The 25231-nt window shown below is 46.6% G+C and overlaps 1 protein-coding gene across 2 annotated transcripts in view; it reads left to right on the plus strand.

Moving 5' to 3' along the window:
- The window catches only part of RABL3 (RAB, member of RAS oncogene family like 3), a 45031-nt gene that overhangs the window by 17892 nt on the left and 1908 nt on the right, over positions 1-25231 (plus strand). Inside the window, exons 4-7 of one of the 2 annotated variants that reach the window (XM_032785910.1) lie at positions 15502-15616; positions 17178-17328; positions 19578-19649; positions 22945-22983. In XM_032785910.1, the coding sequence (XP_032641801.1) occupies positions 15502-15616; positions 17178-17328; positions 19578-19649; positions 22945-22983 (377 nt within the window). Of the gene's footprint in view, positions 1-15501; positions 15617-17177; positions 17329-19577; positions 19650-20027; positions 20522-22944; positions 22984-25231 lie in introns of those variants that run through there. The other variant, XM_032785912.2, reaches the window with a different exon arrangement.

The following is a 25231-nucleotide window of genomic DNA, read 5'->3' on the forward strand; positions in this document are numbered from 1 at the left end:
TGGGAGTGGAGTCTAGCTAAGCCGCACTCCACTGTTCCAATGACAGACACCACGGTGTGAAAGGAATTGAGAGGTGGTTGGTCAAGCTGACGATATATATCGGCGCCTATGCGGGCCACGCCCAGGGATGCCCAGCCGATCCCACCAAGTGTTTAGGGTAAAAATCTTCCGACGGGAACGTGCCACGCGTGCAGCAGACAATCTAACTGAATGGATATCGAGCAAATCTCCTTTGAGAAAAAGCAGGCTTTGTTCCCTGTCCATAACTATAAAAGCGGAAGGAACAGCCATGTGCTTTACAATACTATAAAATCCCTCAATAGCCAGAGACCAAAACCTTTTACCTGTAACAGGGTAAGAGCGCTTCACCGAATAACCTCAGGCTGAGCCACCTGAACCCAAAGGACCAAATAGGGCCAAGATACTTTCAAACTTGGTGGCGGGGAAGTACTTTTGTTGTGCCTCTTTTGGGGATAGTTCGTCTATGGAGGACCAGTCAAGCCAGCCTCCAGATCCTTCTCATATGCTCACCCAAGCTCTCACTATCTTCCAAACTTGTACAGTAACGCAGAGCTAAGGGTACGTTTTATTTATGTTTCCTCAACTGCTAAAGTCTTTGTTGTGAGAGATTTACCTCTGATTTGAGTGGTAAGCTTGAACTTCCTAGGGGGTAGTTCCTCATGGCGCATCATGCCAATGCTGATTACCTCGTGAAAGTATTCCCTACTGATTTCCCATGAGTTACCCTCTCTTTCTTTAATTAAAAGCTATTCTTTGCTAAGAACTCTGATTGTATTCCTTGTTTTAGACAATTCCAAGGTTAGTGCTGGACTCACCAGGAATTGGTTGGGCGAAGGAGGGGGATAGGTTACAATTCTCCATTGTAGCTCAAGATCACTAGGTTGGCATCGTGTCTCCCGGCCACTTGGTGAAGAAGTCTCCATCGGCGTATCCAGGAGGGACAAGGTTTTTGGACGAAAGGTTCCACAGGACTGAGGAATCGCGTGATGGTGGCAGCAAACCAGATCAAGCTGTAGTTAAGCTAGAAGTGTTTAGTGCAGGTCCCCCATCTGTAATCCTTAAAGTTCATAGAGTGGGGGGGGGGACCTCCCTAGCTACTCGTAGTTTTCTCGTTGTTATTGTGTATACAGTTCAAAATTTTTATACTTGCAGTTAGTTTTATTATTTTCTTTAACATAGTTAGTGTATATAGTTAAGAGGGGTTTGGGGATTAGCCCCTTCCCCTCACCCGGTTCTGGGACCCATGCCCGGTTCACTGGGTTTCAAACCGTGCTCGGCCTGTCACAAGCTGATGCCTACAGGAGATCCTCACAACTCCTGCCTTAAGTGCCTTGGGGAATCCCACCTTGCAGCTAAGTGCTGCATTTGCAAGGCCTTCAAGCCGCGGACCAAAAAGGAGCAAGACTTTTGTCTTAGACAGCTCCTGATGGAGGCAGCTCTCACTTCTCCACTATCAGCACCGAGCGCTGGACAGTCCACACCGGGGAGAAGTGCATCTTCGGCACCGGAGCGCACCGGTACCGCTAAGGCCCCTCGGCACCAACCGTCGCCGGCCCAGATGTCTGCTCAGCACCGCTCCCTCTCCCTGCAGGTAAAAAAACATAAGACTCTGCGGCTTCCGTGTCCATGCCGCAGTCGGAGCACCTGCCTAAGTCGGACCGCCCGGCACCGACAACTGCCGTGGCACCGACAACTTCAGAACTGTCGATTCCGATCCCGCAAGAGCCGTCGAATCTGGTGCCTGACAGCTCCCCGGCATGTGCCCTGGTTGAGCTTACTATTCCCTCCACGTCAGAAACTTTCTCTACTGCAAGGGAACTGATTGCACTGATGAAGTCTGCGCTGCCTTAACCCCCGGCACCGCCGGTGTGGGTTATACAGTCCATAGGCAAGCCTGCCCTACTGAGACCATCCTCCGTCGGCACCGCTGAGAGGCACTGATCACGATCGCGGTCCCACCAGCGTTCTCGGTCCCAACGCCGATCTCGGTCCCGACGCCGCTCGCAGTCCCGGTACTGTTCTCCATCTCGGTACTGGTCGCACTCGCGGCACCGTTCAAGACCCAGTTCACCGGCCCGGTACTCTCGGTACCGATCAAGCTCCCAGCACTGCTCCTGGCACCGCACCTCTCGCAGTCGCTCCCGGCATCGAGCTTCGAGGTCCTGGTCAACCTCCCAGCACCGTTCCGGTCGCAGGTCCCGGTCTCGTTCCCGGTACCGGTATAGCACCTGGTACCGCTCTCCGCTGCAGCGTACAGACAGACTACCCAGGGAAGGAGATCATTCTCAGGAGTTTTCAGCTCCTTCTTGGCCGTCTCGCCATGCATCTATGTCATCCCATGCGGACAGTGCTTCCTATGCACAAGACCGTGACTTAGATGTTCCCAGCCGTGTCTTTCAAGAGACCCAGGATCAAGACCAAGGACCTCATCAGTGGTCCTTCTGGACGCCTTGGGCATATCATCAAGCCCAAGGTGGACCTCCAGTGCCATCACGCTCCGTACCGTAGGAGCACTGGGTGCCGGAGGTTACTGTTAGCCGCCCCCCTGCTGTGGCTACGGAGGATGCTCCCATTCGGGCACCAGACCCTCAGGTCCCACCGGAACCGGATATCGCCCAAGTCCACAAGACAATGGAGGACCCGATTATCCCTGGCCTTTCCTCTTCCTCTTCTCCAGATGAAGCGGTGGTGGGGACATCCTCCTTGGGCCCTCCTCCAGTTCACCTAAGGTCACATCAAGACCTCCTGAGACGGGTGGCTCTGAATATGATCCTCCACGTGGAGGAGGTTCAGGAGATAAAGGACCTGGTGGCAGATATTTTGTCGGCTGACACTGTCACAAGGGTGGCCTTACCATTTATTCGGACGATCCAAGCGAAGGCTGATACCATCTGGCAGTCTCCAGCATCTATTCTGCCCACGGCTCGGGAAGTTGAGAGGAAGTACATGGTGCCCTCTAAGGGGTTCGAATACCTGTACATACACCCTCCTCGCTGCTCGCTCGTCGTCCAATCGGTTAACGAAAGCCCCTGCCCCAAAAGCAAAGGAGACTAGGTGCATGGATTTATTGGGGCATAAAATCTACTCTGCCGTGGGCCTCCAACTCAGGGTGGCAAACCAACAAGCCCTGCTTAGCCGCTATAACTATAACACCTGTGCGGCAGTTGAGACATTCACAGAGCTAGTCCCCCAAGACTCGTGCCAAGAGTTTGCGGCCCTTTTGGAGGAAGGAAAGAAGGTGGCAAGAACTTCCCTCCAGGCTTCCTTAGATGCAGCCGACTCCACGGCCAGAACTCTGGCTTCAGGAATTACCATGAGGCGAATATCGTGGCTTCAGGTGTCAGGCTTTCCACCTGAATTGCAGCATACGATACAGGACTTGCCCTTTGAAGGTCAGGGCCTATTTTTGGAAAAGACTGACCCTAGGCTGCAGAGTCTGAAGGACAATAGGGTGATCATGCGCTCGCTCAGGATGCACACACCGCAGACTCAGCGCAGACCCTTCCGGCCCCAGCCTCAGTGCCCTTACCCCCCACCTAGACAGCGGCAGGACTTCGTCAGGAGGTGTGGCCAAGGCAATCGTAGACAGCAGTCTGGACCCCAAGGGGGTCACAATCACGGCCACGCCAAACCACCCGCGGGACCTAAACCAAACTTTTGAAGGCGCGCCTGAGGGCAACGTACCAGTTGTTCAACAGGATCCTTTCCCTCCCTTTTGCAACCGCCTTTCCTCTTTCCTCCCTGCGTGGACCCAACTAACTTCAGACCGTTGGGTCTTACGCACGGTAGAATTTGGATACCACCTTCAGTATTTTTCGCCCAGTTCCCCACCCCCCATCCTCGTCCCTCTTCAGGGACCCCTCTCACGAGCAAATCCTCTTGCAGGAGGTACGGTCCCTCCTTGCCATGGGAGCTATAGAGGAGGTACCGGAGGACTTGAGGGGCAAGGGGTTCTACTCCCGCTATTTCCTAATCCCCAAGGCGAAGGGAGGTCTCAGACCAATTGTAGACCTGCGGGGACTCAACAAGTTCTTGAAAAAGTTGAAGTTCTGCATGGTATCCCTGGGGACCATCATCCCATCCTTGGATCCTGGAGACTGGTATGCCCCCTCGATATGAAGGATGCGTATTTTCACATTGCCATTTATCCTCCGCACAGACGGTACCTCAGTTTTGTGGTCAACCGCCAACATTTCCAATTTACAGTCCTTCCGTTTGGCCTCTCCACAGCCCCAAGAGTGTTCACAAAGTATTTGGCCGTAGTCGCTGCCTCCTTCCGTCGTCGACGCATACACGGCTTCCCATATCTCGACGGTTGGCTCATTTGCGGGGCCTCCGAGACCCAAGTAACGCGGCACATGGGCATTGTCAAGGACCCATTCATCCAACTAGGCCTGATGATCAACCTAGAGAAATCTATTCTGGTTCCCACACAAAGAATAGAGTTAATTGGGGCCATTCTGGACTCCAGTCTCACCAGGGCCTGCTTACCACAGCCGCGGTTTCACGCAATGATATCAATTATACAAGGCCTACAAAAATTCCCAACCACTTCGGCTCGAACTTGTCTCGGCCTCCTGGGTCACATGGCTGACTGCACGTTCGTGACCAAGCACGCCAGGCTATGCCTACGTCCCCTTCAAACTTGGCTTTCCTCAGTATACCACCCGGGGAGACACAATATAGACAGGATCCTCACGGTTCCTCCTAGGCTTCCTCAACTGGTGGTTGACACCCTCTCTGGTGTGTGCAGGGATGCCGTTCCATCTGCCCAGCCTTCTATGGCCCTGACGACAGATGCGTCCTCTCTCGGCTGCGGTGCTCACCTCGGACATCTTCGCACTCAAGGCCTTTGGTCGTCTCAGGAGCTAGCCTTGCACATCAATGTCCGAGAGTTGAGAGCAGTCCACCTTGCGTGCCAGGCGTTTCAACAGCATCTGCAAGGCCATTGTGTCTCAGTGTTCACAGACAACACAACGGCCATGTATTACATAAACAAACGGGGGGACATGGTCCTCCCCCCTTTGTCAGGAAACCATTCAACTCTGGGACTTTTGCATAGCCCATTCGATAGACTTGGTAGCGTCCTTTCTCCCAGGGATTTGGAACACTCTGGTGGATCGACTCAGCAGATCCTTCCGCTCTCATGAGTGGTCGATCCGTCCGGACATAATTCATTCTGTTTTCCGGACGTGGGGATTTTCCCACATAGACCTCTTCACTTCCCGCGAGAATAGGAAATGCCAGATGTTCTGCTCCTTCCAAAGTCTCTCCCCGGGCTCGATCTCGGACGCTTTCCTGATACTGTGGACGAGCAAACTGCTTTACGCCTTTCCACCGTTCCCGCTGGTTCACAAGGTCCTGCTAAAGCTCCACAGGGACGGAGCTCACTTGATCATGATCGCCCCAGCGTGGCCCAGGCAGCACTGGTACACCATGTTGCTCAACCTGTCGATAGCCAGCCCAATTACCCTGCCTCTTCTCCCAGACCTCATAACTCAGGACCACGGCAGACCTCACCACCCAGACCTGCAGTCCCTTCACCTCATGGCATGGTTGAGCCAGTCAGAGTTACGCTGCTCTGCCTCTCTGTACAACAAATACTCCTGGATAGCAGGAAACCTTCCACTCGGTCTATGTATCTGGCCAAGTGGAAGCGTTTCTCCTGCTGGTGCGAAACGCAAAATGTTACTCCCACCGAGGTCTCGATCCCCACCATCCTGGACTACCTCTGGTCTCTCAAACAGCAGGGCCTAGTGGTATCATCATTGAGGGTGCACTTGGCGGCCATTTCTGCCTTCCACCCAGGGGAGAGTGGCCGCTCCATGTTTTCACACCCTATGGTTTCCAGGTTCCTCAAGGGCTTGGAGTGCCTATACGCCGAAGTCCGTCGCCCTACCCCTATCTGGGACCTCAACCTGGTCTTAACCAGACTTATGTCTCCACCATTTGAGCCGTTACCAACTTGCTTGCTGCTATACCTGTCCTGGAAGACAGTTTTCCTTGTAGCCATTACATTGGCCAGACGAGTCTCTTGAGCTTTGAGCGCTCATGGTGGACCTACCATATACTGTCTTTCACAAGGACAAGGTGCAGTTGTGACCACACCCAGTGTTCCTCCCTAAAGTGGTATCGGCCTTCCATATCAATCAGGACATCTTTCTTCCGGTCTTCTTCCTGAAGATGCACTCATCACGACGGGAGCAACAATTGCACTCCCTAGATGTCCGTAAGGCACTCGCATTTTATATCGAATGGTCGAAGCCCTTTTGTAAATCGCCCCAACTCTTCGTTGCAGTGGCAGACCGAATGAAGGGCCTACCTGTCTCCTCCCAGAGGATCTCCTCTTGGGTGATGGCGTGCATTTGCACTTGTTGTGACTTGGCTCGTGTTCCCTCGGGCCATCTCACCGCACGTTCTACCAGGGCTCAGACTTCATCTGCTGCCTTCCTGGCTCATGTACCAATCCAGGAAATATGTCGTGCAGCTACCTGGTCCTCGGTCCACACCTTTGCTTCGCATTATGCTCTGGTTCAACAGTCTAGAGATGAAGAAGCCTTTGGCTCAGCAGTTTTGCATTCTGCCACATCTCACTCCGACCCCGCCGCCTAGGTAAGACTTGGGAATCACCTAACTGGAATGGATATGAACAATCGCTCAAAGAAGAAAAGACGGTTATTCACCTTTGTAACTGTTGTTCTTCAAGATGTGTTGCTCATATCCATTCCAAACCCGCTCTCCTTCCCCACTGTCGGAGTAGCCAGCAAGAAGGAACTGAAGGGTGGCTGGGTCGGCAGGGGTATATATCTGGTGCCAAAGAAGCGCCACTCCAGGGGGCGCCCAGCCGACCCACCGAGTGTTGCTAGGGTAAAAACCTTCCGACGAACGTGCACGCGGGGTGCGCGCACACCTAACTGGAATGGATATGAGCAATACATCTCGAAGAACAACAGTTACAAAGGTGAGTAACCGTCTTTTCTGCAACCCTCCTGCACCCAACAGCTTGCTTCATCAATTCCCATAATCAGATCCACTTACCAGGGGCCTCCTTTGCTGTTCACGCTTTGCCAAGCTCTGACTGCTGTGACTGGCTAGGCTCCTCCAGGGTAAAAAAGAGCTCCTGACTGCATGCATCTCTGGCCTCCGAGTCATCCTCTGCCTCTGGGTCCCCCTTTCCCTCTTCATCCAAGATTTCTTCCTCCCGGCTAGATCCACTCTCGACTGGCACGTGAGCCAATGAAGTATCCACAGGGGCCTTTGCAGTGGAGGTGGGGTCACCACTGAGTTTCGTATCCATCTCTTTGTAGAACCAGCAGCTCGTGGGCACAGCACCGGAGCGGCAGTTTGCCTCCTGTGCCTTATGGTAGGTGTTCCGCAGCTCCTTCACTTTTACCCTACACTGCAATGTGTCCTAGTCATGGCCCCTTTAAATATCATGCATCATGAAATCTGTCCATAAGTATCATAATTCTTACAGCTAGAGTGCAGCTGGTACTGCACAGCTTCCTCTTCTCAAATGCTGATGAGGTCCAGCAGCTCAGCATTGCTCCAAGTGGGGGAATCGCCTGGTGTGTGGAGCAGGCATGGCCACCTGGAAAGATGTGCTGAGACCAAGGTATGCATCACCAAGCAAACAGGAAGGGGACTTTCAAATTTGCAAAGGAATTTATGGGGTGGGACTGATGGTTGGTCACCTAAGGGCAGGGCAGAAGAGTTCAAACTGATGACCAGAGAGGTGAGAGCAGGCATTGTGGGTAATCTCCCAGAGGCCAATCACAGTGCCGTAATCACCACGATGTCTACACTGACACCGCAGCACTATAGCCCTGGCGCAGAAAGCTCCAGGCCTCTCGTCTGGATGTTTTTTTTTTTATAGTGCTGCAACTGCGCAGTAAGTGGCTTGGCAGTGTGTACACCTCGGGAGTTACAGCACTCAATGCTGCTTTACTGCACACAAACTTGCCAGTGTAGACGGGGCCTAAGTCACATGATGCTGGAATCCATCTTAATTCTTGCACTTTTCCATTGATGAGGCGGGGGTGGGGACAAGCATAGACAAAAGATTCCTGCCTTGTGCCAAGGCTATAAAAAGAGGTGGAACTGGACAAAGGGGGCTGCCACTCATGAGAGAACCCCTGCTTACCGCCTGAGGTGTCTGCTGGAACTAACAAGGACTGTACCATGGAAAAGGCTTGGGCTGAGACTAGGAAGGAGTCTAGTCTGTGAAAGAAGCTTATTGGAACTTCTCTGAGGGTGAGATATTACCTGTAATCAGTTTTTTAATGTCTCCTAACTTGTGTGTTTTTGCTTTATTTTGCTTGCTGACTTACTTTGTTCTGTCTGATTTTACTTGAAACCACTTAAATCCTACTTTTTATACTTAATAAAATCACTTTTTTTATTAATAAACCCAGAGTAAGTGATTAATGCCTGGGGGAGCAAACAGCTGTGCATATCTCTCTATCAGTGTTATAGAGGGCGGACAATTTATGAATTTACCCTGTATATGCTGTATACAGAGTAAAACAGATTTATTTGGGGTTCAGGCTCCCGTAAAGGCTGAACACTGGACACTCGGAAAGTCCGTGTTAACTGAGAAGCCCCTGAGCTGAGTGAATCTCAGTTTCAGTGAACTGCAGAGAGACATGGCCCAATCTTTGGGTCTGTGCTAGAGGTAACTGGAGTGTCTAACTCAGCAAGACAGGAGTGGAGGGGCCCCTGTTCTGGCAGGAGGGTTGTTCTCAGTGGTATCCCAGCTCATCAAGTGACAGTCTCAAGGGGAGTCTCTGTGACTGAACCCATCACACAGGGATTCAGCCTCTTTGTTGGGTATGAAAATACAACATGTTCTTTCCAGCACCAAATCCAGAGTGTGACACCCTGTGTAGGTTAGACTGCAGATTCCATAGAGAAGCAAATGAGGACATGAAAGTTTGGGCTTTTCCAACTGAAGGATGTTGAAATCTCCTCACAAGTCTAGGGTATTTCAACACCACTGTTGACAAAGTATCAGTCAGCTCCTTTATCAAACCTTTAGTCTTTGATGGTCTGTAAATGAGCATGAAAGCTATATTAGTATTGGCTGTGGTTTAGATCACTAGACAAATGAATTCTATTGACTTTGTCTTACTGAGGCGCCTCTTGGATTTGATGTGAGAAGAGAAGATGAATGCAGTCCTGACTTCTTGTCCTTTCTGGGCCTATGATGGGCTGAAAAACTGCAGTTTCAGAGACACTGAGCTTGCAGTTTAAACCATCCAGGCCTTGATTATGCAGGCTGTATTGGGGGCTTCATTGTTGATGAAGTAGTTAGTGTATGGTTTGCTGTTTGTTTACTACAGGTCTGGTGTTAATGAGCTTCAACTTGAGTCTTTCTGGCTTTGTTGCATCTGCTGGTTTGTGGACAGGTGATGGGTTTTGAATAGTCAGTAGGTGGTAGGTGTGACCCTGTGCCCCATAATCTTCATAGAAATATTGTTATAATATGAAAATGGCATAACTAAGATATGTTTTATCCAAGATGGGTCATGTGTGGTATCATTGGAAAGGTTATGATTATCCAGTTTGTATGCTTGTATCATTTCTGTATCTGAAGTTAGGAATATTGACTATGTAACAATTACAACTGTGTGTACTTGGGGAATGCCCACCAGACAGTAGGCAATCAGCCTGGATGGGCCATTGGAAAGGGCAATAGGACTTTGAAGATACTAATCTCCCTCCTTCCTGAGAAGTTTCCTGGGATGCTGCTTTGACATTGCAGGATCATGTGATCATGTCACGTGGTACAGAATACCATCTTGAAATGCTGGTACATTTCCACGGGAAGGGGGTCAAAACTGAGAAACGAAAGATTCCCACTATATGGAAATCCTACTTAAGGCTGGGGAGTGAGTTATTCTTGGCTCTTCTCCACTGCCTCTCTGCCCAAGAAAGAAGACTGCTAAAAACACCTGAAGAAACAAGGAACTAAGCTGGGGGAGGTAGGGGTTGAGCCCAGGCCAGACAGATCAGCCTGTAAAAGGAATCCCTGGAAAGTTAAGCTGCAAGCAGTGCCGTTTACCTTCAAGAACCCCTGCACCTACTTGAAACAACATTTAGGGTGAGAAATTATTATTTGTAGCCAGTATTCCTTAGTGTATTAAACTTAGTTTGCGTGTTTTGTTTTATTTGCTCAGTAATCTGCTTTTTCTGTTTGCTATCCCTTGTAATCACTTAAAATTTACCTTTTGTAGTTAATAAACCTGCTTTTTGTTTATTCCAAAACCCAGTTTGTACAATTCATGATGGGGGTGCATAAAGCTGTGCATATCTTCCTCCACATTGAGGGAGGTGGCAAATTTCATAAGCTTAAGCTATATAAATCTCTGTACAGCACAAGACAATATAATTTTGGATTTACACTCCAGAGGGTGTGTGCACCACAGTGTTTAGCGGTTCCCCAAGCTGAGTTCTCCCACACACAGCTGACTGCAAACTCTGTGTGATTCTGCAGCTGGGTGTGTCCCTACTTGTGTGTGTGCTGGAAGGGGACTTGAGAGCCCGTCACAGCAGCATAGAGTAAAGAGAATCTAGGCTGGGAGAACAGGTGGGCTCAGTGAGACCCCAGCACATCAGGTGGCACCCTGGAAGAGTGCCCATCACTGTAGGTTTCTCTTGTATCAGGCTTCATGTCTCTGTACTGGCCTTTTTTGAGTTGTTCTTCCCAGGAGAATGGGCTTATGCAGTGGGCCTCACTGGATGGAGAGAAGGTTGTCAAATATCCTGGGTGCAATGAGACTGTTTGATCCTGTCTGGCACTGGTGGGAAAGGTCCTTTGTAGCATGATCTTAGAGTATTGGCAGGTGTGTTGATGGAAAGGTGGCATAATATTAGTGTGTAAGATGGATGAGGTCTGTGGGAGATCAGGTGAACACACATGAAAGAAGCTGTGGGTTGTAGAGCATATGTTGTGAACAAATGGAAAAGTCTTAGCATGATGGGATGTGCATGTGGGTATTCAGTGCTCTCTCCTTGTTTTTAATTAAATTACATATTAAATTCTGGAGAAACCTTGGGACATTCCACAAGTTCCTGTCTCCTTTGGCGGGAGGTTGGGAGAAGGAGAAGGTGCTGGCTGCTGCCAGGAATTGCTAATTGAGTGAAGAGCTCCACCTGTGAGGTGGGTGTCTGACAAGAGAACAACTAGTGAGACTGGCCTGCAATTTTTCCTACCATTGGGTTTACAGTTTGAAGGATCTTGGCAAGAAAAAGGACCAGAAGCTTAACTTTTTTAAATACAGGAAATCTTATTTATGCATGTCTCTACCAGCCATTTGGTAAACTATGAAAGGCAGAAAAGGGCCAAAGAGCTTGTGAAGGAGGTGGTTTTGCCACTTCCATTTCTTTCGCACAAGAGATTCCCCCTACACAAGGGGACTTCACCAGGAGGAGTATCCAGCAGAGTATATTCACCTTTTGCTGCATAGAGTGAATATAGCAGACCGGAAAATCCAGCCAATCATTTTCTGATTACCGTAATTCAGAATCATCTGGGTCAATTCACCTCTTGTTTTGGGGAAAATTCTCTTCTATCCCCAAACTCCCAAACCTATCTGGAGTTGGAAAGGACTTCTTAGGAGTTTGGGGGGCAAAAAGAGAGCTTATTGTGGAAATGTGATTACTACCTTAACGATGATCTGCTAATGAAAAACTGGGGGGTTCTCCTTTGTGATGTATAAAGCAAGGCTGAAAGGTTTTTCTTTAACAGTAGAAAATCAGGTCTTGTCTGCTCTGTGACTATAGAAGAACAGAGAATTTTTGGGAGTATGACATCATGTTTGTAATAATATACAAAAAGCTACGATAAAAGACTATTTTTTAAGGTTGCAAAGTCAAGCACACAGTTGTTAGGAAATGCCAGTATTCAGGTTGCCTGTGCGACCTTAATTCAGCCCACTTGTGCATATGCATTATGACAGTCTTTAATTACATGATCACTTACTATTTTTTATACAGGACTCCTGGCTTATTCAGCGTGTAGAGTGGACAGCACTTACACAGTGAGCAGCTATTCAATATTTTATTTTTTTCTCATTGTTCAACGTGTAGCCAGCCATAGGCCTTATTTACTCCATGCTATTCAAATTCTGCTCTGAAGACTGAATCATTTATTTCTTCGTGTGCTTTTCTTTGGTGTTCATCATTGGTATTACTCATATCTGAGTGCTTCACAAACATTAATGAATTTATTTTCACAACACCCTTGTGAGACAAGGGGGTATTAATATCCCCTTTGTACAGCTGGGGAACTGAAATACGGTGAGATTAAAGTAAAAAATATCCAATAATTTTGCCCAGTTGGAGATCCCTAGGACTTGATTTTTCCAGAGTATTTAGAATTATATAGCACTTTGTATGTTCAGAGCACAGCTCCCATTGACTTGAGTTGCGGCTGTGAATGCTCAGCACTTCTGCAAATCAGACCCCAAGAACTCAATTCGGGCACCGAGAGCTTGAGGAATAATACATGCCTTAATAACCACTTATGAAAAGTTCGGTTAAGTGACTTGCTGAGTACCCCACAGGAACTATGTAGCAGAGGCAGGGCTAGAGTCTAGTTCTGAGGGCAGCATCAATTGCCTTAACTATGAGATCATCCCTTCTCTTCCTGCAATCTCTTGCCTAATTCTCCACACGCCTTCCAGGCTTCTGCAACAAATGAAGCAGGGGCCCAACAGACAATAGTCTCCATCACTGCACAGTCCTGCTTCACCCTCAGAGAAGGTCCTTCATGAGAACTGAATCAGGCTGGGATCCTGTGGAACAAACTGTATGTGATGATGTAATTGAAGACTGTATCATAATTCATGTGCACAAGGGGCTAAATTATGATTGCACCAGCAACTTTAATTCTGGCAGTTCTTAACTTTTGAGTCCTTGACTTTGTAACTTTCATAAATTTTCATAGGTTCTGAGGCCAGAAAGGACTATTGTGATCATCTAGTCAGCCCTACTGTATACCACAGGCCTTAGAACTTTCCCCCAAAGTAATACTATTAATTATGTTTTTAATGCAGTTTTTTGTGTGTAACTTTCTAAATTTAAAAAAACAGCAACTGAAAAACAGAAAATTCATCATGTGGCATATTTATTTACCCACATGGGTCATGAGCAGGTTGGAACCTTTAGATCACTGCAGAGTTCTGCCATTTGAACTAATGGAGTAATTGATAGCAGTAGTAGGTTATTCTCCTCTATGTGGACCAGCACTAGAGGAGGATGGGATACTTTGCCAGTGGATTTCACAGATATTTGCTGACAGCAGAGGAATGGCCTAGTCTTTGCTCCCAGTCATAGACTTCTTGCCCAGCAATTCCCAGTTACCTTAACCGTACACCCCATCTCCTTGTCCCTGTCGGGGGAAAAGAAGACCACCTCTGTGATTTGATCAGACAGCCGGAGGCTCCTTTATTGATTACAGCTGTGCACAAGCGGAAGCCAGCGTGCTCCCATGCAAGGGTTAGGCTGGCCCGCCTGTTACAAATGTTACTGAGCTTATAAAGGTTAAAACCGCAAAACGTCACACATAGATACAGCCTTATTTGGAATACAAATTGCTAATGCTGCAAAACATGACTAATATTTACCCTATGGCATACATATTGCTATTTAGCAAGCAACTCTCACACATTTTCCTATTTTCCTGTTATAGTCTTTGCCAGTCAAGTCTGCGGTTTTACCATTTTAGCACTTTTACTGTAGTCTCGACAGCAGGGTCAGCTGTTATCAAAACAGATCTCCTGGTTCCCCTTTATCCAAATCTAGTTCCTCTTTTGGGCCCTGACTACATCTTTCTGCCTCAGCATGCCCTTTATACAGTAAAACAAGCTAAGTTAAAGCTCTAAATTATTTTTGTTCAAAGGCCTAGGGCCTAAGATAATAGAGGGGGTGTTATTTTCCCTAACATCCCCAAGCAGGTTCCATTTCTCCCTCTCCTGGCTCTTCATCTGATCTGTCTCACTGCCCCTCTCCCCATGCAGATTCCCTGGACCCACTGGCTCCCAGTCCCAGTTTTCCTCCCCAGTTCCTTGTCCAATCCCCGTATCCCCTTTTTCCCGACTTCTTGTCCAGCCAGTTCCAGTCTTTTCCCTTCCTCCAATTCCTCATCCAATCTTAGTCTCCCTCTCTCCATCCTCCCAACGTCTGTCTCCCCATTCCTTTCCTCATTAGCTTCTAATCCTAGTCTCCCTCTGGTCCCCAGGCCTAGTCTCCCCACATCTGAACTTTCACTCCCACTTTCCATTTCCCCGCCTGCCACACTCCAGTCTCAGTTTCTACTCACATCAAGTCTCCTATTCCCAATCTACTTCCCCCCACACCCTTCCCAGTGCATTTAAATCAAGCAGCTTCCTCCTCCATGCTGCCTGTGGCCAGCAGGAGGGTCATTGAAATCCCAGGAGACACAAGCTACCTGCTTACAGTTCTGGTGCTCGGACCTGGACCCAGCCTGCAGCAGTACGGAGCTGCAATTACAGGGAATGGTCCTGCTCAGCCTAGGCTCATGCATGTCCAGTGTGGATGAAATCTTCGGGGAATTTAGCTACTAAAATTTAAGAAGCCTTTGTGGAGCATGTGCGAACTATGTTTGTGTTTTTTGTTTTTTTTCCGAAAGGCTTATAGTATGGCCTGCTTTGGGCAGATTTTCACAAGAATGACAAAAGGCAAGTCCCTGCTCCAGAGCATGTTGGCACTAGTTTCTCAAAGAAAAGTTCACCAGCTACTTTTTAACACAGGCAAAACAACATATTTTCCCTAGCCTTGTTCTTGGAAATTACTGAAATTGGTTGAACTATTCAAAATTTATTCTATATTCAGCCTGAGAGAGACACTCAGCATGGAAAAATTCAGCCCAAATGGTTACAGCTTGGCAAAATTATAAGCAACTGAAAACAGAGTTTTATAAAGGAAACCGTCCTGCAATCTTAATACTGGGCAGGGCTACAACCCTTGACCGTAAAACAATTGCAACCTAATTCATTGTGAAGGAAGAGGATTTTTAGATACATTGTTAAAACTCTGTAGTTTTTGTTATGCCTTTTTAACTCAAATGCCTAAGAAAAAGACAAGACAAAAATTGGCATTCTTGATACTTCTAAAGTTAAAAAAACAACCAACATTAAAACAAAATGGGTGGAGGTTCTTTTAGCCTTACTTTATACACCATTAAGAAGCCAAAAAAAAAAAAAGGCACAAAACCAATCCTTCCACCCTCTTTTTCAGGTCATATTTAACTATAGCACATTAAACCATGTCTCCATAATGACAAGACAATTTAAAGTAGTACCAAACGGCTCCTCCTTGCTAATGTTTTCAGCCTGACTCCATGTGAGGCTCTGTCCTCTCTCAGTTCCAGAGCTTCCTGGTCTGTGAATCCTGTATAGGTGAAGTTAGGACAATATCTTATGATTAAGGAATGTCTTGTCTTTACTCTCTGTTTAGGCATAATATTAGTTCATGATTTAACCAACAAAAAGTCCTCCCAGAACTTGTATCGATGGTCATTGGAAGCACTTAACCGAGATGTGGCTCCAACTGGAGTGCTGGTGACGAATGGGTAAGTGTACAACATGCACACAGTATCAGACACATGACTCTAGTTGTCATATTACTCTTCATCCCTTATCACTAGGAACACTTGAAATCCACAGGAAGTTTGACCAAGTGCAGAGTTCTCAGGCTAGGTTATGCTTGGGAAGGCTGAGAAGAGCTATGGAACTGTGAAAGAGAAATGGTACTGCTGTTCCATCTCCAGATCCACTGCTGCTAGATCCTTGGGTTTTCTGGGAGTAGCCTGGGGTCAGGGGAGCATGTCTCTGTATTGCTTCTTCCATATTTGTTAAGGCTTATGTGGGAACAGGTACATTTCCTGCTACATCAAAGCCTTCCATGGCTGCGTTGTGGCATTCAGGGCCATATAGCAGGAATCCTCATGAAAATGTGGCTGTTTCTATGTCCTACCGGGATTTTTTTGTGTGAGGAGAAATGAAACTCACTAAATCTTGCAGATTTCTTTAGTGGGATTTTTCGAGGCCTTGCTAAAGAAATCTATTCACAGAATATGTTTTCAGCATTGCTGTACCATCTAACTGGGTATTTGTTGCTGTTTTCCTCTGTTCCTTGTTACGAGTATAAGGGGGAAGATCTTTAAACCCTGGAAAAATCTCACAGATGAGTGAGAGCAATGGAGTTGGGTGGGGGGGTCAGAATCCCAATTATATGTGCCTCACAGACAGATACACAGCTGCTATTTTAAACACAGGGTAGAGACACGTCCTCCCAAATCCACATTCTGTGTGGCTGCAAAGAAGAAGGCTCTCTCGCTAGTTTATGTGGTGGGCCAGAGAAAAGGCCTGTGAAGCCAGCTGAAACAAATTAATGGAGAGTTTTCAAACTATGGCAGGAGAGTTTTGAATTGGTCCTGAAATGAATGGGAAGTCAGGGTAGTTCTCTAATGATGGGAGTGATATGGTATCATTCTTTTGTTTGCGTGAACATAAGAATGGCCATACTGGGTAAAACCAATGATCCATCTAGCCCTGCATTGTGTCTTCCGATTATTGTGGGTGGGTGGGCAGCAGCATTCTGCATCACATCCACATTTACCCTCTCTTTTTTTCCGTTTCTCTCTGATTTGTAACATGGTCACATCAGCCTGCTAGCTACTTCTGCCTTTTCCTTTCCCAGATTGGAGCCCTGACCCAACCCAGCTGCTGGTTCCTTTCTTCTCCTCCTCTCCCTTTCAAACATGCAGTGTGACCCAACCAGCCTCTCAGCTACCATTTCCTTCCTGCTCTCTCCAGCTCATGCATTGTGATCCAGCTCATCTCTTAGCTGCTGCTTCCCACCTGTCCTCTTCAGACGAAAGCCCCAACCCATGTCTCAGGTGCTAATTACTAGTTCCATATCTGTTTCCACTCTCCCAACAGGCAGTGTGATTCAACTGCAGAAACCCTCTCCCAAGCCCCAGACGCAAAACACTCTTGGCTGTCAGAACACAGTATCCAAGAATCTTCCACCCACCTAGAGTGGAAAGGGTCAGCAATGGTTCCCTTTTTCTGGCTTGACAGGCTATCACACTCATCTAGGTTTGTATTATTCTGTTTTTCACTGCACAGGGACTATGACCGTGAACAGTTTGCTGATAACCAGATTCCACTGCTGGTAATAGGAACCAAATTGGACCAGATCCCAGAGACTAAGCGTAATGAAGTTTTGACCAGAACAGCTTTCCTGGCTGAGGATTTCAATGCAGAAGAGATTAATCTGGTTAGTATTTTTGCCAGAAGTTTGTTTTTCTTTGACTGTGCATGATGATTTCCGGCAAAGAGAACCGTGAGATCCCAATTACAGGAACTAGACTAGTGGTGATTGCCTGGTCAATCACAGTGAGGACACTTACAGTGTTGGTTAGTCATACCCCTTGCTAGCACTGTGGAGAAACAGTAGATGTCTTTCAGTTATAGAAAGGAAATGGTTGTGGGGAGTCAGCAGGATGGCCTAGAGGTTAGGGGATTAGGAGTCCTGTTCTCAGTTCTGCCACTGACTTTTCTTTTGAGCAAATACAGACTACACCCATTTATAGCTATACCATTTCCTGGGCAAAATCGGTGGCTGGATGTATAATGGTTGGCTGAAGTTAAGCGTGGGGAATGCAGATATAGTATTGAAGTTTTCAGCCTGCATCTCGGCTTTGGAGATTGGACTTCCCTCTTAATGATTTGAGATGAATCTTTAGTTCAATATTGAGACACATCACTAAGACATTATGGGGAAAGCTTCCTCTTCTGTATCTTTTGTGGGAACAGAGGGTTTCAGTCTCCAGGGCTGTAAAACCAACACTTTTCCTTAGCACTTAATTCCTTAGCTCACTTAATTTTCTTTTAAAGATTTTTTTTTGTCAGCTCTTTTAATAGGCAAGTATAAAATTCTAGTTCATGTTTACAAAGCTGATGCTTTGGGACTCTACAGGAAATTTTGGCTGATTTATTTCTTTTTGGATCTCCCAACCCCATTAGTGGCTGATCAGTATCAAGAATCATTTGTGTTGTATTTAGCACTGAGGACCTACTTCTCTAACATGGACTAGAAAACTGCTCTGATGTATTTGCTTCCCTGTGCCTCTTGGGTTTTGAAGAGGATAACATCCAGAGTGACTTCATTTTGTCAGTAAACTTTATAGTGAGAGGCACTCCAATTGTACTGGTACAAACAGGGAATCTGGATTTCTGTCTCACCAGTCACGTTGATGATTTCTGCATTTTAATGCGAGGAAAAATCATTAGTTGGTCTGAGATTGATCTGTTCTCATTACCATTAAATTGTTCCTTCTGGAAGTTGCAGCCACTGCCAGGAAAAAGTCTTTCCCATAGAATTCCTCAACAAGAAGGCCTCCTTGTTTCTGCTGATTACTAGGCACCCTCAGTACTTTCATAATATTCTTACAATGCTGCTGCTGTTGTGAATTATCAGCTGATTGGTTCCTCAGCACAACATCCTAGGAGCTACCCTAACCACATCATTCTGCGTAGCTTGCAGACAAATGGTTCATGGCCTACTCAGGCCACTTCAGACTAGGACATCAGCTTTGCCCACAACCACCCATTCAGTTGTATGTATTTCAACCTGCAAATGAGCTTGAGCTGCCCTAAACCTTAGAACAAGGACTCCATGTTTTGTTGTGAGAGTACATGCAGTCAGATGGGGAGTGGGTAACAGTAGTGCTCTGAGGCCTAGGATAGCAACTCAACATAAAGGAAGGGAGGAGAGACTAGAGTGCCAGGAGTTAGAGCTTGATGCCCCAGTGCTCGTGGTTGGGAACCACTGCTGTGGAGGACACCTCTTGCTATACTATTAACAGACCTCCAGTTTCTGTTCTTGTGCCTTTAAAAAATGTTAGGCTGCTGCTTGTTATAAACAGCTTAGTTTTAGATTTTGCATTTCAAGTGGGTCTTCTAACGTTCCCTTTAACACAGAGTTTTGGGAATGGGGTGAAGCTACCTCTTGTGAGTAGAACCTATTTAAAAGACTAAAACTTTTTATTTTTAATCATTTCCCATTCAGGTTTTTCCTCTTCCATTTGGAAGTCACTGATATCTCCTCTTCTTGCCCCTCCCCTCCCCCAATGTCCTTCCAAATGGATTTGGAGCAGAGGTCCATATGGGTTTGCCATGTTTGCTTCAGTGGTCATGTTTGCATGTTTCTGGGAAGAGGGCTTGTTGATTTCCTTCTATTCCCTTTGCTGGTTGACTAACTGCAGCAAAACCAAATATTTAAGCTGTTGTAAATGGTTGAAAACCAAGCCACGTCTTATTAGGTTACCCGTTCTTAAAGTGACACTGATATGGCCTGTCGTTGCGTGTCCTTGCATTCTATGGAAATCAAGCACCTTGAGAAAACATTTTGTTTAAGATGAAGAGTTGTCCTGAGTACCTGGTTATTTTCAGTAGCTTTCCTGCTCCTAAAAGAATGTTGTATTACATGGTTCCTAATTGTGAGTTGCCTTTTGTGTGTTCCAGGACTGCACCAATCCCCGCTATCTGGCTGCAGGCTCATCCAATGCTGTCAAGCTCAGCAGATTTTTTGATAAGGTGATGCAAATTCAATTACATTTGTTGTTTTTGTTTTATGTAATTAATCCTCTCTGTATACTGAGAGCTAACAGCATAGTTGGGCTCCTGCTCTCACTTACTATTTCTTGAGAGCTGGGTTCAAATCCTTTGTGAAATTGCAAGTTAAAATGGCTTTGGATGGTTCTCAGACTAATCTCCCTTAAATTATTGATTTATTTAATTACTATTATTTGCTATTTGTATTACAATAGCACTTTGGAGCCCTATCATGGACCAGGGCTAGGTGTTGTGCTAGGTGCTATATACACACATTACTCCTGGGGGAATTCTGCACCACTGTGCAATGCAGAATTTTTCAGAAATTGTTTTTTGCACAGATTTTCCTTTCCCCCACAGAAATGGGCCGCAGTGCTGCTGGCCGCCTCTAGGGGCTGCTGGACCTGGCAGAGCCCAGCTTGCGCATAGAAAACACGGTGGGGGTAAAGGATAGAGTAGATAGTTCTTGGCAGCTTCAGTTCCCCGCATGCCCTAAGGGAAGGAGACGGCAGCGCACAGGAAACTCTACACAAATCTGGGACTGAGCATCAGGCTGTTTCTCCCTCTGGATCCCTGGGCTCTGAGGGGTAGGAGGGGTAGGTGTCTGGGCTGGGGCTCTGTGCGGGGTGTGTGGGTGGGGGGTTATGGATGTCTGGCCCCCTGGCTGGGCTTTGGTGGGGAGGGAGCAGAGAAACAGGAAGTGGGTTGTCATAGGGGTTTCTTTAATTCTCTACTTTTGGGGGAATTTTTGTGTTTGTATTGTTACAGACATACTTGGTGACGGTATTTTGAAATAAATTACCAAAATAATTGAAACTGATGTGATTATGTAGTGTTATCTTGACAAATAAAATTTGCAGAATTTTAAAATATGTGTAGAATTTTTAATTTTTTGTCACATAATCCCCCAAGAGTCACATATAACAAAGACAGTCCCTGCCCTGAAAAGCTTTTCAGTCTAATACTGGTCTGCATTACAGACTTGCCAAAGAGTTTGTTAGTTAAACTTAATTAAGTCACATTTTAGATGAGACTGAAGACTCTGACAGCAGAGATTGTGTAAGTCATCATTGAGTTTTGTTGTCTGAGTTATATGAGGACCCCAAAACATGAAAAAATTAAGTGGTGAATGGGAAATGTTCTGTCGGTCCCTACTGCACAATGCCTGACTCCTAGCTAGTTCTACCCTGCTAATCATCCCTGCTTCTTGAAATTCACCCATGGAAACAGAATGAGTGTGGGGGCTGGAGTCTGGCTTTGATGTCTGATTCTGGCCTTTTGCTCCTTGAGCCAGGAGCACTGCAGCAGCAGCAAAAATTGGGGGAGTGGTAAATAACGAAGAAGGTAGGTCACTGATACATCATGATCTAGATGTCTTGGTAATCTGAGTGCCTGCAAACACTATGCATTTTTAGAGGGCTAAATGGAAATATTTAGGAACAAAGAATACAGACCACCTAAGTTCCCTCTAATCTGCACGGTTGCACAGCAGGCTATCAAGGGCCGTGCAGGCGCGCAGCAACAAGGGTCTAGACTGGAGTGGGGAGAGGCACCTCTGCCCTGGCCCCAGACCTGGAACTGCTGCAGCCAGGGAGAGTGCCTCTCCCATTGCACCAGCAGCTTCCACCCCAAACCCCTCATCTCCAGCCTCACCCCAGAGCGCACACCCCCAGCCAGAGCTCTGACACCCCTCAACACACCCTAACTCTCTGTCCTACCCCTGAGCCCCCTCCCACGCTCTGAACCCCTTGCCCCCCCCGCCACACATCACCTCCATATTGATGCATATAAAATTTATTCCGCACGTGGATGTAAAAAATTAGAGGGAATTGTGGGCCATAATTACAGTAGGGGAATTCTGTTCTGAGAAGCAGTGACTCTGAAAAAAATTTGGGGTCATGGTGGATAAAGAGCTGAACACGAGCTCCCAGTGCAATGCTGTGGCCAAATCCTTGGTTGCATAAGCAGGAATCTCAAGACTGAGAGATTATTTTATCTCTGAATTTTGCTCTGGTGCAACCACTGCTGGAATACTGTGTTCTGTTTTGGTATCCACAATCAAAGAAGGATGGAGAAAGTTCAGAGAGATAAGAGAATGATTGATTAAAGGATTAGAAAATATGTCTTACAGTACTAGACTCAAGTAGCTTGATTTAGTTAGCTCAACAAATAGAAGGTTAAGGGGTGACTTGATTACAGTCTATAAGTACCTGCGTAGAGAGCAAATATTTAATAATGGTCTCTTCAGTCTAGCAGACTTTTTGGATTTCACGGCCTCCTATTCAGCCTCCTGTGACTTTTCCCCAGCCTTAATTTTCATCTGTCTTTTTCCTCATTCATGTACACCTCTGCCTCGATATAACGCGACCCTATATAACACAAAAGCAGTACTCTGGGGCGGGGGGGGGGGGGGGGCTGCGCACTCTGGTGGATCAAAGCAAGTTCGATGTGACACGGTTTCACCTATAACACGGTAAGATTTTTTTTGGCTCCTGAGGACAGCGTTATATCAAGGTAGAGGTGTACTTTGCAACTGATGTCTTGAGATTTGATAACTTCTGGGATTGTAATTCTGTAACCTCTAGGTGGGGGAGGGGATTGAGTAGCTATTCTTCAGTGTTGGAAATTTCCTGAGAGCAGTTATTCTGTGTGAAACATTGACCATGGTATCTGCTTAGAACAATGAAACTGGACTAAAATTTAAAGTGTTGTAGCGTGCTAGCAAATATCGATTGACCCTGTGCAGGTTGGTGGGGTTGCGCTGCCCTTTGCTAGCACTGAAGTGAGTGCTAAATGTAGATGCCCAGCACTGCTATTCCTGGTTAAAACAAACCTCAGGGAATAAAACTTTGTGCTTTATTTCCCACCCATCTTCCCCAGAGAGAAAACGTCAGGGTAAATCTGGAAATAGCCAAATTGGAAGTGGGAATGCTTTGATCAAGCCACTTAGTGCTCCCTGAGGACGGGATGGAGATGGCAGTGGGGAGCCAGGGGATCAACTCTCTCTTACAAACACCAGAATTCGGCCAGGATTTTTTTTTTTGAGGGAGGGGGCGGGGATAGGGATTTGCAGTAGAGCAATATGAGCTGCTCCTTCTTGCCCCTTGTAGTGAGGGTATTGCTTCCACAGCATCCTCCAGTACAGGCAGTCTGGAGTCAGGATTTGTCATTTGAGAATGGAGTATCCCAATTTTTGATGTCTTTAAAGTGTTAATCGCATTATGATGATATGTACATGCCACACCTGCTAAATTCTTTCTCTCATTGCATCCCCTAGGTCATCGAGAAGAGATACTTATCACGAGACGGTAATCAGGTCTGTAGATTTTCCCCTGTGGCTTTTTTTTTTTTTGGTACAATCCTACCTGTGGGTTTTGTTGGCTGACAAGGCCCTGACCTTTAAAACATGGGCTCCTGGTTGCCCAGACATAGGAGATTGTGGTTCAAATGCTAGTGATGATTGGTAGTTGGATGCATGGGAAAGATGGTGCCAGTTTTTACAAGCTTTACCCACAATCTGGATGTTTTGGCTATAAAATGATAAGCAGTGAAATAACTAACAATATTGACATTTAAATTGCCACCACTGGGAATCAGATGAAATTGAGAGGAAAGAGGGCTCAGTTAGCAACTCTCTCAGAGCTGTTGTTTCAGGCTGTTTTCTGCAGAATCCCATGGCACCATTTTGAATCACAGTCAAAAGGTTTTCTTCACAACCAGGGCTAACAATGTACATTTTTTAATGATAATTTCTGCTGCAGCTGGTGGAACTAATAGAGAAGTGCCAGGATGGTACCAGCTTAACTGGACCCTGAACGCTTAACTAATTAATAAAAAAAAGTTTTGGAAGCACTAAGTAGAATCTGGGACCTGGACTCTCCCACCTAGGACAAGTCATTTCATCCTTCTGCGCCTCACAGTGTTTCCCTCTGTAAAATGAGGGGGAATAATAATACCTTGCTCTTAAATAGCACTTTCTATCAGGTGATTACAAGGCAGGGTAGTATCCTTATCCCCATTTTACAGCTGGGGAGACCGAAGCACCTATGAGAGTGACTTCTCACCTAGTAGGCTAGTGGCTGAGCTGAGAATACAACCCAGGACTGACCTACCTCAGAGAAGTGTAGCATAGATACTGAATTTCTAATCCCCCTGGTTCCATCCAGGTCCTGCCCCCACTCCACCCCTTCCCGCAATGCTCCACCTCCGCCCTGCTTCTTCCCGCCCTGCCTCTTCCTCACCCAGTTCCACCCCCTCCCACGAGCGCGCTGCACCCTCACTCACCCCCCATCCCACCAGCGCCTCCTGATGCCGCAAAACAGCTGATCCGCGGTAGGTGTTGGGACGGAGGGGGAGGTGTTGATCGGTAGGGCCTGCCAGCGGGCGGGGGGGGCGGTGAGAGCTGATAGCAGGGCTCCTGGTGGGTGCTGACAACCCACTATATTTTTCCTGTGGGTGCTCCAGCCCCGGAGCACCCATGGAGTTGGCGCCTATGAAGTATGGTGAGGTTTAATTCATTCATGTTAGTGAAATAGTTGCATATCATAGTAACAAACATCATAGAAAAATGCATATATTAAAAAACTGTACAGTGCTTTCTTCCTTTTAAGGCGGGAGAAAAAGTAAAAATGAAGGCCGGAAGTGTATTATTTCAGTTTTTCATGATAACTTTTTATCTGAATTTTTTAAACCAAATCTCTCCTCTCCTATTTCAATCCCGGAAGGCTTTTTTCCTTTGGTAAAAGAGAATGTCTGTTCCATGAAGATAATAGCTTAATGCTGGAGCTTGTTTTTGTTTGTTTGTTGTTTTAAAGCCATGATGCAAGATTACATTATTGTGTATGATAGGTTTAGTGGCTAACCGAAGATTAATGTTCTATTCTTTATGGCCAAGGGCCAAAGATTACACCCACTGCCAACTACTCTGATCTGCTCCCTTGTTGACAGCGCAGAAGCTTAACCAAGTCAACATACATATTGTAGAGAAACAAACCCAACAAGAACTTAGGAGCTTCAGTACACCCTCAAGTGTTGTGTTTGTTCTGCTTCTTATATATATAATGAATGGGCTTCATATATTCTGCAATGGGATCTGTTCTTCCCACTCATGCTTTGAGGAATTTACATGGTAAAACGCTCCTCAGCATGGATGGAAGAATAGACCCTAAACATATGTTGTGGGGTTTTTTAAATCATGCCTTAGCATATGCATCTTGCCTTTAGCTTGCAGCCATAGCATCAGTCAGATCTCAGAATGTGGTCAGACTGACCTGGCGTTGGTGGGGAAACCTCCACAGAACACAGAGGATGCTCTAGGAAATATGCTGTTGATTCTGGTTGCTGCATTCTGCCTTCTGAGTCGATAGTGAACTAACGCCCGAGTGTAGTGCTGGGATGTTGTGCTATCTTTTAGTTGAGATATAACAACTACAAGTGAGGTAGACCTCAGTTTTAAGGATCCCATAGCACTTTTGACAAAAGTTTGATTTGTAGCCCTGGGGTGCTTCTACATTTGAACTCTAATAATTACGTTTTGCCTCTGTGGCTTCCCATTGTGGTTTTAA

Source organism: Chelonoidis abingdonii, chromosome 1 (genome assembly GCF_003597395.2).
Source record: "Chelonoidis abingdonii isolate Lonesome George chromosome 1, CheloAbing_2.0, whole genome shotgun sequence".
Lineage (NCBI taxonomy): Eukaryota > Metazoa > Chordata > Testudines > Testudinidae > Chelonoidis > Chelonoidis abingdonii.